The sequence below is a fragment of the Suricata suricatta genome, chromosome 3 (genome assembly GCF_006229205.1).
Source record: "Suricata suricatta isolate VVHF042 chromosome 3, meerkat_22Aug2017_6uvM2_HiC, whole genome shotgun sequence".
Classification (NCBI taxonomy): domain Eukaryota; kingdom Metazoa; phylum Chordata; class Mammalia; order Carnivora; family Herpestidae; genus Suricata; species Suricata suricatta.
In genome coordinates this window covers 58,476,138-58,493,374 of record NC_043702.1, presented here as the reverse complement: position 1 = coordinate 58,493,374, position 17,237 = coordinate 58,476,138, and the positions used below count along the sequence as shown (strand labels likewise).

Genomic DNA, 17,237 nt, shown 5'->3' with positions numbered 1-17,237 from the left:
TGAAAAAGAAAATCTCTCTGCATTTACTCAGTGCCTTGGAGCTAAAGGGAGGAAAGGAGAGAGAATGAGACTTGGAGCTAAGAGTTTTCTTTTATTCGTTTTTTTTTTTTTTTTAACCTCAGATGACTCACTGGAAAGAAAGACTTGTGAATGGTCTCCTTGGAAGAGACAAACACATTTGATATCTCTTTCAACTGAAACAAGTGCATAGAGGGTAAACTCACCCTCAACTAACTGCCTGGCTTCTATTTCACACGGAAGAGGCACATCTTTTTTTTCTAACTCTGAGAAAAAGCAGCTATTTCTTGGCTGTCATCCTTTTTCCACTTGCAAACATGAGCCTGAGTTTGTCAGAGCACAGTGACCACAGGGCCATGCTGGGACAAATGCAGAATTTGGATTCCATGAAATATACAGGTCAGGAAGAAAAAAAAGGCCTTGTCTGCACACTAATATTGCTAGTTACCAGCAAGAATGTAAAAAGGGAAACCAAGCAACAAGAAAATTAAAATTTTGAGAGAAACAGCTCTACTCTGACTGGACAGGCTACACACTTTTTCGTAATGAAGGAGTTAAAATCTGCTGCTGGTGAGATAAAACCACTAATTCCAGCAGCTTAAGTACAGTTACTCACCCCGGTAGAGTCCAAAGAAGCCCTCATAACGCAAGACTTTCTTAAAACAGTCAAAGCTGTTTTTGTACATCAGCTCCCCAACAACGGAGCCAGTGCCTCGCTGGTTCTGCATGCGGGTCTTCACCAGGTCTATAGGATATACTGCAGTGGCTCCCACGGCTACAAATAAGACAGTTTTTTAGCTTAGAAGAGAGCGCAATTAAATAAGAGTCTCGTTAAGGACAACAAATCTCATTTCAAAGGCCTAGAAAACAAAACATAGTATCTATTCTCACAAAAGAGACTGTGTGTTGTTCTTCCTTCTCCCACGCACTACCGAAGGATGACAGGCTAGCATTTGGGACCCATAAATACAGCTGCTTCAGAGAACAACTGCACTGCATTTTCAAGTCATCACCAACATTAAGTCACCAAGACTTGATTTTCACAACAACACAAAACTATTATATATACAATAGTTCTTTACAGTTTCCATTCAGTGCCTAAATATTATACCATTTACCCCTTAAAATAATCATATATGTACAAACAAGTAGCTATAATTTTAAAACTTAGTTTACTAACGCATTTTGGTAAATTAATCTTAGTTATGACCATAATATCGGAACCAAATCTCAACATGACTCTATCCCTTTGTATAGAATTTGGGGTTTTTTTTTTTCTTTTTAATGCCAGGCTTTAGAATTTCTAACATTGAAAAATTTATAAAATGATTTATAAAAAAATTTATAAAATTTATAAAATTGGAGTGTTATATTTTTCAACTGCTAAAAACCAAAACAAGTTCTGCAACTCCTGAAACTGAAAAGGAAAAAACAAGAATTTCATCAGTTCAGGCTTGTTTTGTAAAATCATAAGCATTTTAATCACACCACCTAGGTTCTTCTCAACAAAGCAACTTCAGATTCTACACATTTTCTATGGGAGAGATTTAAACAGACAAACAGAAAGAAGTCTCTCAAATGTTGCCCAGGAGCAGAGAGTATGGGTTCATTTTTGCAAATATTAACTACAAGGCTAGATAATTCTTGAGCCAGTAAAGAGGGAGAGGGGAAAAAAATACAAGTAGAAAAGCAAAAGTGAATCAATCACTTAGGAGGCTGATTTATTTTGTAAGGTTCTGGGATATGTACCCCAAATCTTGATTTCCTACCTGCCCTCACCCCCAACATGATGATTTCCATTTCTTCATACTTGTCTTAACCAGAATAATTAAGGTGAGTGCAGCACACATCCAGACTTTCACTTTATTACAGGGATTTTGTCCTGAAGACAGACTGGAGCCAGAGGGGCCACGGCTGTGCTTTGACAAGTCCTCTGATCACAGGTAAAAAATAAAGAACGCTACAGAAAGCTGTGCAGTCATGACCTGCAGGAACAATGAACTGCACCTCTGCTGATATGTCTCGGTCTAGTGAGATAATATTACATTAACACAAGCTTGAAACTGCACATAGACATGTCACTCACCTCCAGCAACTGAGCCCAGGGTGAATCTATAAGCAGACTCGGCAATCTGGAGCCAGATCGGCCTGCCTAAACCATGAGATTGCTGCAGGGAACAAAAAACATGTTAAAAAATTTTTTGGAAAAGTATAAGGCAAATAAAAAAGGCTACAATTCAGCTATTTTAAGATTTTAAAATAGATACATCAATTAGCATTTGAAAACAACATTCAGCCCAGGAAACATAGTTACCTTATTCTTGCCCATTTTTTTTTTTTACCAGCCTATTAATACCTGATTTCTCTGCTAATATTGGGGAATACACTATCATTCCAGAGAAGTGAATCTTTCAGGTAAATAAAATATTTCAAGTATAAAATCTTTCTCCCATTCTTTACTTCAACCAACTTATTAACATTTTTAAATATTTCAAAAATGGGGCCGCCTGGGTGGGTCGTCTGTTGGTTAAGCATCCAACTTCAGTTAGGATTATGATCTCACAGTTTATGAGTTTGAGCCCTGCATCATGCCTGTAGCTGTCAGTGTGGAGATTTCTTTGGATCCTCTGTCTCCCTCTTTCTTTGCCGCTCCCCTGCTCTCGCTTGCTCTCTCTCAAAAATAAACAAACATTAAAAAATATATATTTCTAAAATGTACACAAACTATCTTGATTCCTAAATCAGAGAATGCTGATCATAAAAACTACCTTCTCTAATCACTGAAAGTCATCAGGTTCCTAGGTCCATCATTTACTGCATCAAGATCTAATGCACCGATTCATGCTATCTTCCCATGCCTTACCGCCATTACTTCTTTCACAAATAGCATCCTACTTTGGTTTTGCCGTCTCTCATTTATTCGGGCTGGAGCAATCATATCACTGGGATTGTTATGTTTGTATAGGTAAGGCAAAGTCAAACACTTCTCTTTGGGACTAAAGTGAAAAACTTTAATACCTACTGTTTCAAAAGTTCAGAGCCTCAGCCCTCTTATTTCTGGTTTTACAAGCTCACCACTGAGGTTATCACTAGTTAATGACAGTGTTTCTGAACCATGTTACTGAGCATTTACTTTCCTAGACCTATGTATTCTCCAGCTATACCTATCCAAAGAAAATACCTGAAGGCTTTAAAAAATAAATCTGTGGGTCCTGGAGCTTATCTATTTTTTAAAGGCTTTAAAATCTGCTATGTAGTTAGGCTGAAAACTGCTATTCTAGCTACCCACATTAACAGTTAGAACATAGAATTTATGATGATAATCATGCAAAGGAAAAAACACTATTGTGACTCAGAATATTATTTCATAGGTAACCCACAGCCTAAAGGATCTAAAATAATTTGTTTATACTAGTCTGCCAGTCTTTTTTTTTTTTTTAATGTTTTTTGTTTATTTTTGAGAGACAGAGACAGTGCGAGCAGGGGAGGGTCAGAGAGAGAGGGAGACACAGAATCTGAAGCAGGCTCCAGGCTCTGAGCCAGCCGTCAGCACAGAGCCTGACGTGGGGCTCGAACCCACAAACTGTGAGATCATGACCTGAGCTGTAGCCGGACACTTAACTGACTGAGCCATCCAGGACCCCCATGCCAGTCTTGTTCTTCAATATCTTCCTTATGAAAACAGCAGTTATACTGTATAAAGAGTTTGAAATGAAAGAATAAAATATTTGGTTTATCATAAAGAAAACTTGAAAAATATTAACTTGGAATGAGCTTTTTTAAAAAACCTGCATAATAAAAAGCTTAGATATGCTCATTAGAATAATTTAATGGAGAGGGAATCCATGCCTAAAATCTAAAAGAAAGAAAAAAGTTAGTCTACTCTGACTTGCTTTCATCTGTACAATCTCTTCAAAGCTCAATTAACCAAGATAAATATGACAAACCCGGATATTTACAAATAATTTGAGAAACAGCCTATAGAAAGGTTTTATCTGCTTCTTGTTTTATAAATCTTGTACCACAATAAGCATCTTTTCAGTTTTTAACCAAAGCATGTGATACCTAAATATTTAATGTTTGACTGTAATCTCTTATAGGCAGAGATCTTTTAAAAGCTCATATGCTTTAAAAAAAAAAAGTTCATTATGTTTGCCAGTGTTGTAGATCAACAAATTCTATAGTAAAAAGGAAAAAAAATAATGTTTGATGAAAAGTCAAAATGAAACCCGCAGAAAACCCTTGGCAAAAAAAAAAATTGGTAAAACATCATTATTTCAAATAAGATCAGTACATATTCTATAAAGCTCAACTATCACAATATACTAACTTTACTATAATCCATTAGGTGAAAGTATTTATCTATTACATACAGAAATGAGTTTAGCATGTGGAAGAAACCATCATGAAAAAGGTGGAAAATTACAGAGTAGTACATTATCATGATCTTGTAGGAAATACATTTTTTCCTATCAAGTTAACCCAGACAACTGCATTGCCATCCATTATGTTTAATTTACATGCTGTAACAAAAGTGAGCAATAATTAGAGACTGTTATTTATATTTGAAATCTAATACGCGAAAGAGCAGGATATTTTAACAAAACCTTGATATAAGCATAATTTTGATTCATTCATAGAAAAGCAAAAACGGACCACCCAAAAAGATAATTATTTTTTGTTCTCTATCACTACAATAACACTAATTTTAGACTGTTTAGACATTTACTATCTCCCAAAGTGTAAAAGTACTTTACCAAGCAGCATTCAAGATGTGTGCCCTAATGTACCCCCCAGGGGTCCAATTTTTTTCAATCTTCTGCAAATAAACTCCCTTGTGAGACCATCAGGATGGTCTACCCACAGTGAGTACACACAGTACGACTTTCACAGTCAGTCCACTGTGCATTTAAAGGTAAGATGGCCATACTAAGGACAGGACAAATAACTTGATATAGGTCTCATCATGAGATGGGGAATGAGCAGATCCATGGCCTTAGTCACCCCACTTCATTCTCCAACATTATTTAAGTCAATAGTTTCAACAACCATTTGTGACTTAACACTCCTGCCAACCAAAGATTGATTTCATTTATAAATTACATACATGATCCATCATACTTAATAGGTTTTATTAAATTACACATAATATGCATTTTAAACATATATACAAAAGTAAAAATTATAAAAGAATGAAATCAGGGGCGCCTGGGTAGCTCAGTCAGTTAAGCATCTGACTTCAGCTCAGATCATGCTTGCAGTTTGTGAGTTTGAGCCCCACGTGGGTCTCTGTGCTGATAGCTCAGAGCCTGGAGCCTGCTTCTGATTCTGTGTCTCCCTCTCTCTGACCCTCCCCTGCTTGCACTCTGTCTCTTTCTCTCTCAAAAATAAGTAAGCATTAAAAACATGTTTTTAATGTTTATAAGCCCTACAAAATCCTATGAAAACTGAAGGATTACAGTGTGCTTTGATTCTTAGCTAAAAACATCTCTAACTAGAAATATCCAAATACCCAAATGCCTTTTGGCCTCTGCCCTGATTAAATAGCATTTTTAAAAAATACAATATATGGTAATAAGTTTTTTTTAAGCTTAGCTATCACTGTAACTTATGGTTCACTTGTATTCAGGTATGTAAATTAATGTAATTAATGCTATGGATTTCACTTCATGAATATTCATAAGTAGAATGCTACTGTAGCTGTCATCCCTGTTAATGACTGTGTACTGAATTTTTAGCATTTAGGCTGAAAGAAAACACTCAGCACTAAGAAGATCGCCTACCGTGAGCAAATGGGCCAAAGGAAAAGGCACTCTTTCCCTTCAGGTTATGATTATGATCATGAAGGTGATATTTAACAAGATTAATTAAGTGTTTTTCAAAGCAAAATAAGAGTTGAGAATCTTAACTGATTTTTAACCTGTTCCCTAAGCACATGTGTATGATAGGAAATGACTTGAGATCTCATCTGGGTGGAAGAAAGTTCTGCTTTAATTGTTGAATATACCTCAATCTATAAATAAGATTTACATAAAAGCAAGATCATACCAGTTAACAAGTCAAGCTATGTGACTAAACTACACAGGTAGTATGCCAATCCAATAAAGAGAACTACCACTTCAAAACAGCACACTATTAGTGGACAGAAGAAAAGGAAAAGCTGAAGATTTTTATACTGAGTGTATGAGGAGGGAAAAAACAAAAGCTAGATTTTAATACCTACTGAAATATATGATTAGAATGGCAAAATAAGGCTAGGGAAAATAAATTAACAAAATTATTTTGCCTGTAAATCACACCTGAATTCGAATTCAATATCTTGGCCTTACAAAACAAGATTTAAGAGGGGTGCCTCGGTGGCTCAGTCAGTTGAGTGTCTGACTTTGGCTCAGGTCATGATCTCAGAGTTTGTGGGTTCGAGCCCCGTGTCCGGCTCTGTGCTGACAGCTCAGAGCCTGGAGCCTGCTTCCAATTCTGTGTGTGTGTGTGTGTCTCTCTCTCTCTTCCCCTCCCCTGCTCATGATCTGTCTCTGTCTCTCCCTCTTTCAAAAATAAATAAACATTAAAAAAAATTTTTTTTACACAAACAATATTTAAGAGTCTGTGAGCTGGGGCGCCTGGGTGGCTCAGTGGTTAAGCATCCAGCTTCGGCTCAGGTCATGATCTCACGGTTTGTGGGTTCAAGGCCCGCATCAGGCTCTATGCTGACAGCTAGCTCAGAGCCTGGAGCCTGCTTTGGATTCTGTGCCTGCCTCTCTCTCTAACCCTTTCCTACTTACGCTGTCTCTCTCTGTCTCTCAAAAATAATTAAATAAACATTTAAAAAAATTTTTTAGAAAGAGTCTGTGGGCTTTGTGTTTGTTTTGTTTTGTAGATACCACATGTAAGTAAAATCAGATGATGTTTGTCATTCTTGGACTTATTTCACCTAGCACAATACCCTCTAGGTCCATCCATGGTGTTGCAAATGCCAAGATCTCATTCTTTTTTTTATCGCTAAGTAATATTCCTGTGTGTGTGTACACCACATCTTTCTTTCCCTTTCATCTACGGTGGATACTTGAGTTACTTCCATATCTTGGCTGTTATAAATAATGGTTGCCAGAGGGAAGGTGGGGGGGATGGGCAAAATAAAGGGAATTAAGAGTACAAACTTCCAGTTATAAAATATACCCGTCACAGAGATGATAAGTATGGCATAATTAATATAGTAATGTTATGTTATATTTATAGACACATAACACTGAAAGATAACTCCTTCTGAAATTCAATTTTTTCTAATTGCAAATGCAAAATTTTTAAAAATTTTTTTAATGCTTTATTTATTTTTGATACAGAGAGAGACAGAGCATGAGAGGGGGAGGGGCAGAGAGAGAAGGAGACACAGAACCAGAAGCAGGCTCCAGGCTCTGAGCTAGTCGTCAGCACAGAGCCTGACGCGGGGCTCGAACCCACAAACGTGAGATCTGACTGAGCCACCCACGCGCCCCTCAAAAGCAAATTTTAATAAATGTATACCACAAAATGTAAAATTAAATTCACTAAGCTCTTTAAATATTTTAATATCTGAATCATTTAACAATTTTATTAAATCTTATTATAAATCAATGAATTGGAATAAATCCATCTATTTTTTTAAAGGATCTGAGAACGTACAGTGGAAATAAACTTTAATGGCAGCAGGTGAGAATTCTTTGCTACTAAAGAAGCTAAATTGTAATGGATTAAAGATATATTTTAATCTGCAGAAAGCTTTATGACACACAAAGCAAATAAAGTATTAACATAAAATGTAGATATAAAAGCAAAATTTTCCATTTTCAATCTACTTAACTGACTACAAAAGTTCTTGTTTATTATGAAAAGTAGAACTAGAAATTCTAATTAGCTTTAGAAGCAGAAGCATCATTTCATGGAGCACAAATAGAAGAAAAATTTCCTACCAAAATTTCCCAAAGTGAACCATATTTACATGCCTTGATCTTTTACTAACTAGCACATGTGGCAGCAATGAAGAAAAAGCAGACTTGGGCTCTTTCTGTGGCATGCCCATTTACTGCTTTGCTCTCTCTCCTTTTTCCCTTCTTCCCTATGTCTCCACACCCTTTCAATGTCTCATATGACGCAAGGCTCCTCAGGAATCATGTGGGACACAGGCCTTGTCTATTGGAGCAGGGAAATACCAGGATGGCAGGGAGGAGCCCTCCTAACCCTCACCCCACACACAAAGGCATGTGACCATCACTACAACTGGGGTTTCCTCCAAGTGCTACAGAAGTGAGAGTTTCAATAAGACAAACAAACAAACAAAAACAAGTGTTCCATTCTAGTCTTCCATGTAATATTAGGGGGTTTATTTTCCCACTGAGGTAGTATTTTTGAAATCAGAAATGGGACTGTATTAACTTTATGGGACTCAGAAGCTACTGCTTAAATCATCCTTGAAGAAAAAAGGCTAATATTATTTAAAAATGTAGTAATAGTCAAATTTTTCTTTCTGGCTCACTACTTATGTAGTTTTCCCTGTTATTACTGTAATGCATGATCTCAGTGAAAGACATACTTCATTAGAAGAATATTTTGTATTTTAAAAGCCTTATAATTATCAGTCTAATTTTTCAAAGTGAACTTAACACTAATCTTTAACTGTTACCACACAAGTAAAAGGAAGACTGCTAGTTCTAGGGAGAAGGCATCAAGCCCATGTATGTCTGCACTCTTACTTTTCTTATCTTAATAAAGGAAAAAAACCACGAACATAAATTCAGTTTCCCAAAAAAATACTCCATGAGGGTGCAGTAACGGTTCTATAAAAGTAAGCTTTGAGACTTTAGAGACTTTTTCTGGAAAGGAGTTTTTAATTTTCACAGTATTTAGGAACTCTAGGTTGTCATGTGCATACTATTTCAGCATTTTTGAAGGTGATTCTATTTATGAGACCACTCCTACCTGTCTCTGAAGTTCTGCCAGGTTGTAAGGTAAGGCCCCCTCAGCCAACGGAGCTATTCTCTCAATATCTGCCAAAGTCAAGCGCCTTCAGGCAAAAATATGGTAAAGAAAAAAATGTTAGACACCAACAAACTCCTCAAACCAAGATCATGTTTCTTAAAAAAAAAAAAGACGACAGGAAAAGAACGAAGTTTTCTTTAAGCTTTTTAACCTTTTTATTCATTTTTGAGAAACAGAGCATGAGCATGAGCAGGAGAGGGCCAGAGAGAGAAAGGGAGACACAGAATCCAAGGCAGACCTCCGGTTCCCAGCTGTCAGCACAGAGCCCAATGCAGAGCTTGAGCCCACGAACCTCAAGATTACAACCTGAGCCAAAGTCAGAGGCTTAACTGACTGAGCCATGCAGGCGCCCCAAGAACTATGCTTTAAAAGAATTTTTTAAAATGTTTATTCATTTATTGAGAGAAAGACAGAATCCAAAGCAGGCTCCAGGCTCTGAGCTGTCAGCACAGAGCCCAACTCATGGCTTGAATCCATGGACTGTGAGACTGTGAACTGAGCCGAAGTTGGATGCTTAACCATCTAAGCCACCCAGGCACCCCAAGAACTATGTATTCTTTAAAAGTAGTATTTCTTGAAGCACCTGGGTGGCTCAGTCAGTTCAGCATCCGACTCTTGATTTTGATTCAGGTTATGATCCCACAGTTGTGGGACAGAGCCCTGCGTCAGTTTCCATGCTGAGTGTGGAGCCTGCTTAAGATTCTCTCTTTTCCTTTGCCCCTCTCGACCCTGCTCACACTCTCTCTCTCTCTCTCTCTAAAATAAAAATAATAATAATAAAGTAGTATTTCTCTATTCACCCATATCATTTTAGTGAGAAAAAAATCTCCAGGCCCAGGTTCCCACAACAAAAAGCAAAAGATCTAAGAAAAATAATACAGACTACACAAATTTAATAATAAGACTCCAATGGTAGATATTAAAAGTAAAGAACTAATTCTTGTTAGAAACAAAGTAAAGACATTGACAGTCCATTCATACATAGTAAATGCATTCCTTTAGGGTTCATATTTAATGCATACGTACAAAAGTATCTTGAGAAGGCCAAACACAAAATTGATGAATACTGGTTGCCTTTAAGGAAAGGCGGAAGGGTAGAAGAGATACTTTTTTACAGCTCTTTTAAGCTCTGAGTTTTGAACCCTGTACTACTGTTTTAAAACTGTTTCCAGGGCGCCTGGGTGGCTCAGTTGGCTAAGACTTCAGCTCGACTCATGATCTCTGGAGCCTTCTTCCGATTCAGTGTGTCCCTCTCTCTGCCCCTCCCCCTCTCATGCTCTGTCTCTATCTCAAAAATAAATAAAACATTTAAAAAAATTATTAAAACAAAAAACTGTTTTAAAAAATTTACTTAGAAATAAGTACATTCCGGGGCGCCTGGGTAGCTCAGTCGGTTGAGTGGCAAACTTTGCTTGGGTCATGATCTCATGGTTTGTGAGTTCGAGCCCTGCATCAGGCTCTGTGCTGACAGCTCAGAGCCTGAAGCCTGCTTCAGATTTCTGTGTCTCCCTCTCTCTGACCCTCCCCCATTCACACTTTGTTTGTGTCTCTCTCTCAAAAAATAAATAAACATTAAAAAAAAAAAAAGTACATTCCATGAGCCAGGTAGATCACTTCAGATCTAGTTTTGATAAGTATTGTTTGAAACCATTTATTATAAAGGAGGCACAGAACCTCTGTTTTAAATAAGTGAATTTTAGATGGATGAGACCTGGCCTGATATTTCATATCAATCACTGAAGACTAGTTGGCATGTTTAGTATCATCTCCAGCCCAACAATTTAATATGTAGCATAAAGGCAATAAATCACCCATGTATACCCAGCTTCTAATAGTCCTCAGCTCTAGGGTTAAAATCCATTTTTTGGATATTTCTATACTTAAAAAAATCTTATTGCTTAATAGAGCATAAGTCCTGATCCCACAAATCCTGCCCAGAGATGAAAGTTTCTCTTTTGGATTTACAAAAGAACTTCACAAATCAAAACCTCTCAGTGTGCTTTGGGTTTTTATCAGTCTATAAAGTGGAGGTAAAGGGATGCCTGGGTGGCTCAGTCACTTAAGCATCCAACTATTGATTTCATCTCGGGGTATGATCTCAGTGTTCATGAGACAGAGTCCTGAGTTCTCTAGGATTCGCTCTCTCCCTCTCTCTCTCTGCCCCTCCCTCACTCTCACATGCATGCACAGTCTCGCTTGCTTGCTCTCTCTCAAAATAAATAAAATAAACGTTAAAAAAATAATAAAGGGAGGCATAAAACATCTGAGCTTGTCTGTGATGATAACCATGATAATGTCAGACATATTTCAAGAAAATGATACCTTCCAACACAAAATGACACATACTATTCCATAAGATGACCATTTGTGAATAAACCAAAAAATTATAAGACATCTGGACATATACTATAGTTTATTTTATAAATGTAGGCAAATTTTCACAAATCTCTTACATTTAATTAAGTCCAGATGAAATCAACTTTTCCCATTCCTCTCTTACTTCTCACTCCCCCACTCTCATGTGTCTTCTGTCCCCTATCTTCCTCTCAAAGCCTCTGAGCCTTTACTCTTCTATTACCTCCCTCTCTCCATCTCTTCTCTCCTTTTCTCTTCGTCTCCTTGCTCTTTTCCCCTCTTGATCTCACTCCTTTTCCCTCTGTTCATTCCCCCAAACTAAAGGTCTGTCTTCCTCTGTCCCTGTCCCTCCTCCCGTTTCTCATTTTGCCTCTTTCTCTTTCTTGAAATTTGTAGACTGAATTAACTACTGTTAAAATGAACCGAAAGCATACCCCTGCTTCACATGTTACAGGAACTATCCTATATTAAATGTCATGAAGAATTACTGGAATAGTTACCCTGTAGCATTATATAAGTCTGCAAGTTGGTAGAGGATATCAATTTCTAGTGGAGTGACTTGTCCATAGCGTATGGCACTCTGGGCAAATTCCTCTAGAAGAAAAAGAAAGCATTTAAAATCTGAAAAGATTCTTAATATGCTTCTAGTTTAAACAACTATAATGTGAAAGTTAAAGGCATTTGAGAATTTTTTTTTAAATCTCAAACTGAATTTAAATACCTAAGTTCAACTATGAAATTCTGAAAGCTGGCAAAAGATAAAATGTTAACACAATGACCAGCAAAAACAAATTAATTTCAAAGATAAAACAATCTGCTTAGAATCTTCTCTTGTATCTTATTAGCGTTGGTCTCCAGAGTTACAAGATCAAAAGAAGTGCTATTCTTCAATCAGCTAAAACACCCTACTACAATACAGCAAAAAGAGTAGGCTTGCCCATCCTTCTGTGGCAACTCTTTCCTAGTACAAAAAGTTTCTCCACACTGCCACTGGCCAGTTTGACAGACTGGGCCAAGGTTCTTTTCAAAATTGTCAAAGCTGCTTTTTCATTCCTGGCCCCAGCATCCCATTAAATGCACCTGGATTTTCAGAGACCACTACCGCCCAAGTGAAACATATGCACACAGCGACACACTCTCTAGATCTGGGTTCAGAGTGGTAAGCTTAGGCAACTTCAGGCCCTAGATAAAGAAAAGTGAAAATGCACATTCAAATCAACATCTATTTTTGAAATCTTACCCTTTGTGACTTCGACATCTTTCCTTGTACCAGCTAAAGTGCTATATATCTTACGAACAAGCTCCATGTTATTCAGCAAGGAGTTAAATGCATTGAAGTAGGAGAAGCTAACCTGGTGTGAGATACTTCCTCCAGCTGCCTAGGAAATGACAACAGGAAGAGTTTAAACACAAAGCAAAAACAAATATAACACGTTTAAGGACACTACACTTTTCTTAAAGAAGATCCAAAGTAGTCTTCATTATTAAAGTGATTAACAACCAGTCCATAAATACAAAGAAAGTATCGTACTGAAACACTCAGTGCATTTCACGCCCTCAGGGAGGTCTATGTAATTTAGGTTTTAAGGAAGAAAGCAACATCTGGAAGTTGGACTTCACGGTTCATCTACCTATAAGGTCAGAAACAACAAATATAATTATCACAGATCAAAAATAATGGTTATTTAAACAGGATTTTCAAGATCCTCAACTATGAACCCTTGCTAGTCCAGGATAATTCAAACATCAATGTACAATAGAGTATTTTTTAAACTGCTTTTTTCCAAACACAAAAACCAGTGGTAACTTTATATTTTAAAACTATTTCACTATATCAACTTTCCTAATCATTTTTTCTTTTAAGACCACTGCTATAATTAAGATATTTTATAGCCTGTGCTAGGCTCTGAATCTGTATCATGAAAGGTACAACTACCAAAAACTCCAAAAAATGTAGAGAAAATCAAGGGAGGATTTATTCACCATAAATTACATCTTCAGTAGAACAGTGCAAAAGAGGCTTCTCTTGTGCCTGGGGAGTGATGGGGGAAGGGGGCAATCTGGCCTTCATTACCTCTGTGGGGTGAAGAGGTAAGTTCTCCCTCTGCCCACCACTTGGACATGAACTCAAAAGAGAGTATTCTTCATAGTTTGCAAAAGCCTAATCTCCAAGCCAGAAGTCAGAGGAATCCATATGATTAAAAACATTCTCTAATAAAAACTCCAAAGAAATACTTATGGAAATACCATTGTGACCTTAATCACAAAGGTCTACTAAGAACAGTGTAGGTAATGATGGGCAAATGTACCCAGCCCTCACACACATGCCTTAACCCAAATATAGATGATATTTGTATTAGCTTGAATTTAGATGCCAGTGACCCAAAAGGAGAACTCAAATTATTTAATACATTCCTTCAGGGACTGAAACGGCATTTGGTAAGTTGAAGTTATAATAGGTCTATGTAACCCAATTGGAAAAGATTAAATGGGTCCCCTCATTCCAAGGCACTAAGAGTCCTTCTCTGTAGGATTTTCTTTCCTTCCTCCCCCTTTTCCTCCCTGTCTCCCTTTCTTTCTGTCCTCTCATTTTTTGGCTGGGGTATGAGGTAAGGGTTCAGGCAGTGGGAGATGCGTGTCAAGGAGGTGAAATGTGTAGGACAAAGTGACATGCTCCATGTTCAAATTCACTGAAGAAAAAGAACAGAAGTTGATCTTTCTACCCCGGTCTAAATCAGAGATAATGATCTTCAGCTGAAACAACAAAAGCACTCACTGGCTTCTCTCCATATAAAACAAGCAGCAATCAAAAACTTATACATAAGTACAATGCACGAACAAGAGAACTGGTAAGTGAGGAAAGTTTCACCACTCTCTGTGAGGAAGTGAATGACATCAGTTTGCTATTGGTCCAGATGATTACTTTATAGAGATTAACAGTTTGACAGAACAAAACCGTCTGGTCCATGCAGACTGAATGCACAGGTGAAGGGGCAGAGAGAGGAGGGAGCCACATTGGCTGATGCCCACATATTTCCTCCATACCTTCTGCCACGGCCATGGTTATTAAAACAGTGTAGAGGCCAGTGATGATTCCTCTAGCAAACAGCACCCTGCAGGCAACAAAGGAAGGAGCCATCTTTATAGCAAGGCTTTGGGAGCCTGGTGGGATGGAAAAAGGCCAAGGTGAAGGCAGTAGTGTCTGGGAGAGGTACTGCCCTGCCCACTGGAAAAAGTAATTGCACACCCTTGTCTACAAATTCCCTTGTTTGTTTGGTTTTTTTCCATTGGACTCTGTAAATGGAAATAAACAATTTAGAAATATATGAGAGCAAGATGGTGGCTCTGAAAAAAAACTTGATCCAGGCAAAGACTCCTCACCATCACTCCCACCTCCCTTACACATACCTGTTTACCTTCTACCAACCAAACATAAAGTTAGAATAGGTGACAGTCAGGTGTGTCCAAGGAGGCGAGCCACGACCCAACGGTTCAAACATTTTAAGGAAACGGAAAATGGAAGTACTTGCTTTCTACTTACTGAAACTAAATTCTCCTCCACAAAGGGAGTAAGCATGTGAGACCGAATGGTAACCATGATGTCACTGAAATCCAGACCAGAAATCATGCCACTTTTGCTTTTGTCTTTCAGTGCAAAGGCTTGTCTTGCATGTTCCAACTGCAGCTCCTAGAGGGAAGTTAGAAAGAGGACAGTAGATTAGTTAAAGCACATCCCAACTGCATGTTTTGAAAAAGGAGGACATTCTTCCTTTGCATGTACCTACTACAGAAATGAACATTGCACAGCTCTGAATTTACAACAAAACTTTTAATATCCTAAAAATGTACTACACACTACTCCTCGGGAAGAATGAATCATAGCATGTGAATAAAGAAAAAGGAGGAGGAAAAAAATCTTAACTCACTAGAAGAGTTTTCAACACTGAAAACAGTTCTTAGCGTTTTACTTCAGCTTTTAAAATGTATGCTCTCCTGCTTGAAGGCATTCTTATCCAAGGGTATCTTTTTGTTTTTTTAAGTTTATTTACTTGAGAGACAGAGAAAGAGACAGAGAGAATGGAGGAGAAGCAGAGAGAGAGAAAGGGAGAAAGAGAATCTCAGGAAGGCTCCATGCTGCCAGTGCCCAGCTGGTACTTTTTGAATTGAAAGTTTATTTTGGGGCAGCTGGGTGTCTCAGTCAGTTAAGCTTTTGACTCTTGGTTTAGGCTCAAGTCATGATCTCATCATGGTTTGTGGGATTGAGCTCTTTTTCTGTCTCCATGCTGACAGCAGAGAGACCTGCTTGGGATTCCTCCCTCTCTCTCTGCCCCTTGCCCACGTGCACTCTCGCTGTCTAAAAATAAATAAACTTAAAAAAAAAAGTTTGGATTCATTTTTAGTACTTCAATGTAATATTGTGATCAATGTGTCTCTCTTTCTCTCTCAATAAATTAGACACAATTTTCCAAACAATTTTTAAAAAATGCACTTAGGTGGGGCGCCTGGGTGGCTCAGTCAGTTAAGTGTCCAGCATCGGCCCAGGTCATGATCTCCTAGTTCGTGGGTCCGAGCCCCGCGTCGGGCTCTGTGCTGACAGCTTGGAGCCTGAAGCCTGCTTCGGATTCTGTGTCCCTCTCTCTCTGCCCCTCCCCTGCTCATGCTCTGTCTCTCTCTGTCTCAAAAATAAATAAACATTAAAAAAAATTTTTTTTAATGAACTTAGGGAGAAACTCTACTGACTGGTAAGAGAAGAGCAATAATTAGTAATTCTAACATGAAAGTTATGAATAACAAACTGATAACTAGTGTTCAGCTATCACTGTCTGGCCTAAGTAGCAGTTACTCATAAACTATAAAATAATCCAGAAGATTACTGAACTTTTGAATTATTAGGCAGCCACATTTCATCAAAAATTATATCAATAAAAACAATAAAACATGCCAGTAATACCCTAATACTATACAAAAGTGAAAACTGGAGCATTTCTACACTGAGGACCCATGACATAATTCAAATAAATCTGTTACCACAACATAACAATGGTGCGATTGGGTGCCATTTTCACACTATTTGCAACTCTAGAAATATTCATATCTCAATATATAAACATTATTCCCAAACAGAATATTACAATTTTCATTACCACTTATTTAAAGCCTACAAGTCAATGTCACTTTTTCTGACATATAAAATAATTTTGGTAGAGGGGCACCTGGGTGGCTCAGTTGGTTGTGCATCCGGCTTCAGCTCTGGCTATAACCTCATGGTTTGTGAGTTTGAGTCCCACATCGGGCTCTATGTTGACAGCTGGGATCCTGGAGCCTACTTCAGGTTGTGTGTCTCCCTCTCTCTCTGCCCCCTCCCCTACTCATACTCTGTCTCTTGCTCAGAAGTAAATAAATATTAAAAAAATTTTGTTGATAGTTTTGGTAGAAGTCTTATCACTTTACTAATTTATTTTCCTATGGGCTTATGCTAGATCAGTAGTAATTCAAAGACAATTAAATATCTTGGGTTTGTCTTATAATTCATTAAACTATGCATTTATTTTATGTGTATTTCTATGCTTTATTTGTATGATATTTAACAAGCTTTAAAAATATTTTTTTCTTAGCAAGCTAGAGACAAATATATCAAACCTATTAAATCTTCCAGTAGTCTTAAAAAAATTAAATAAGAATATTGAGGGAAACATCTAAACATTCTATCATCCAACATCTAAATGTTTGGATTTTCTTGAAAAGACAACAGAAGTAGAGTAACAAAACTCAATTGGTACATAAAAGAGTACAAAATAAACAACCAGTATGATTTGACAAAGCTGTCTCTTCTCCCACTCCTACTTTTTCAAAAT

The 17,237-nt window shown here is 37.6% G+C and overlaps 1 protein-coding gene across 3 annotated transcripts in view; it reads right to left on the bottom strand.

The window, feature by feature from the left end:
• The window catches only part of SLC25A12 (solute carrier family 25 member 12), a 201,543-nt gene that overhangs the window by 30,290 nt on the left and 154,016 nt on the right, over window positions 1-17,237 (bottom strand). For all 3 annotated transcript variants that reach the window (XM_029934380.1, XM_029934381.1, XM_029934382.1), the window contains 6 exons: window positions 14,924-15,070; window positions 12,623-12,761; window positions 11,883-11,976; window positions 8,968-9,052; window positions 2,105-2,186; window positions 635-793 (listed from right to left, as the gene is read on the bottom strand). In XM_029934380.1, coding sequence (XP_029790240.1) covers window positions 635-793; window positions 2,105-2,186; window positions 8,968-9,052; window positions 11,883-11,976; window positions 12,623-12,761; window positions 14,924-15,070 — 706 coding nt within the window. The remainder of the gene's footprint in view (window positions 1-634; window positions 794-2,104; window positions 2,187-8,967; window positions 9,053-11,882; window positions 11,977-12,622; window positions 12,762-14,923; window positions 15,071-17,237) is intronic.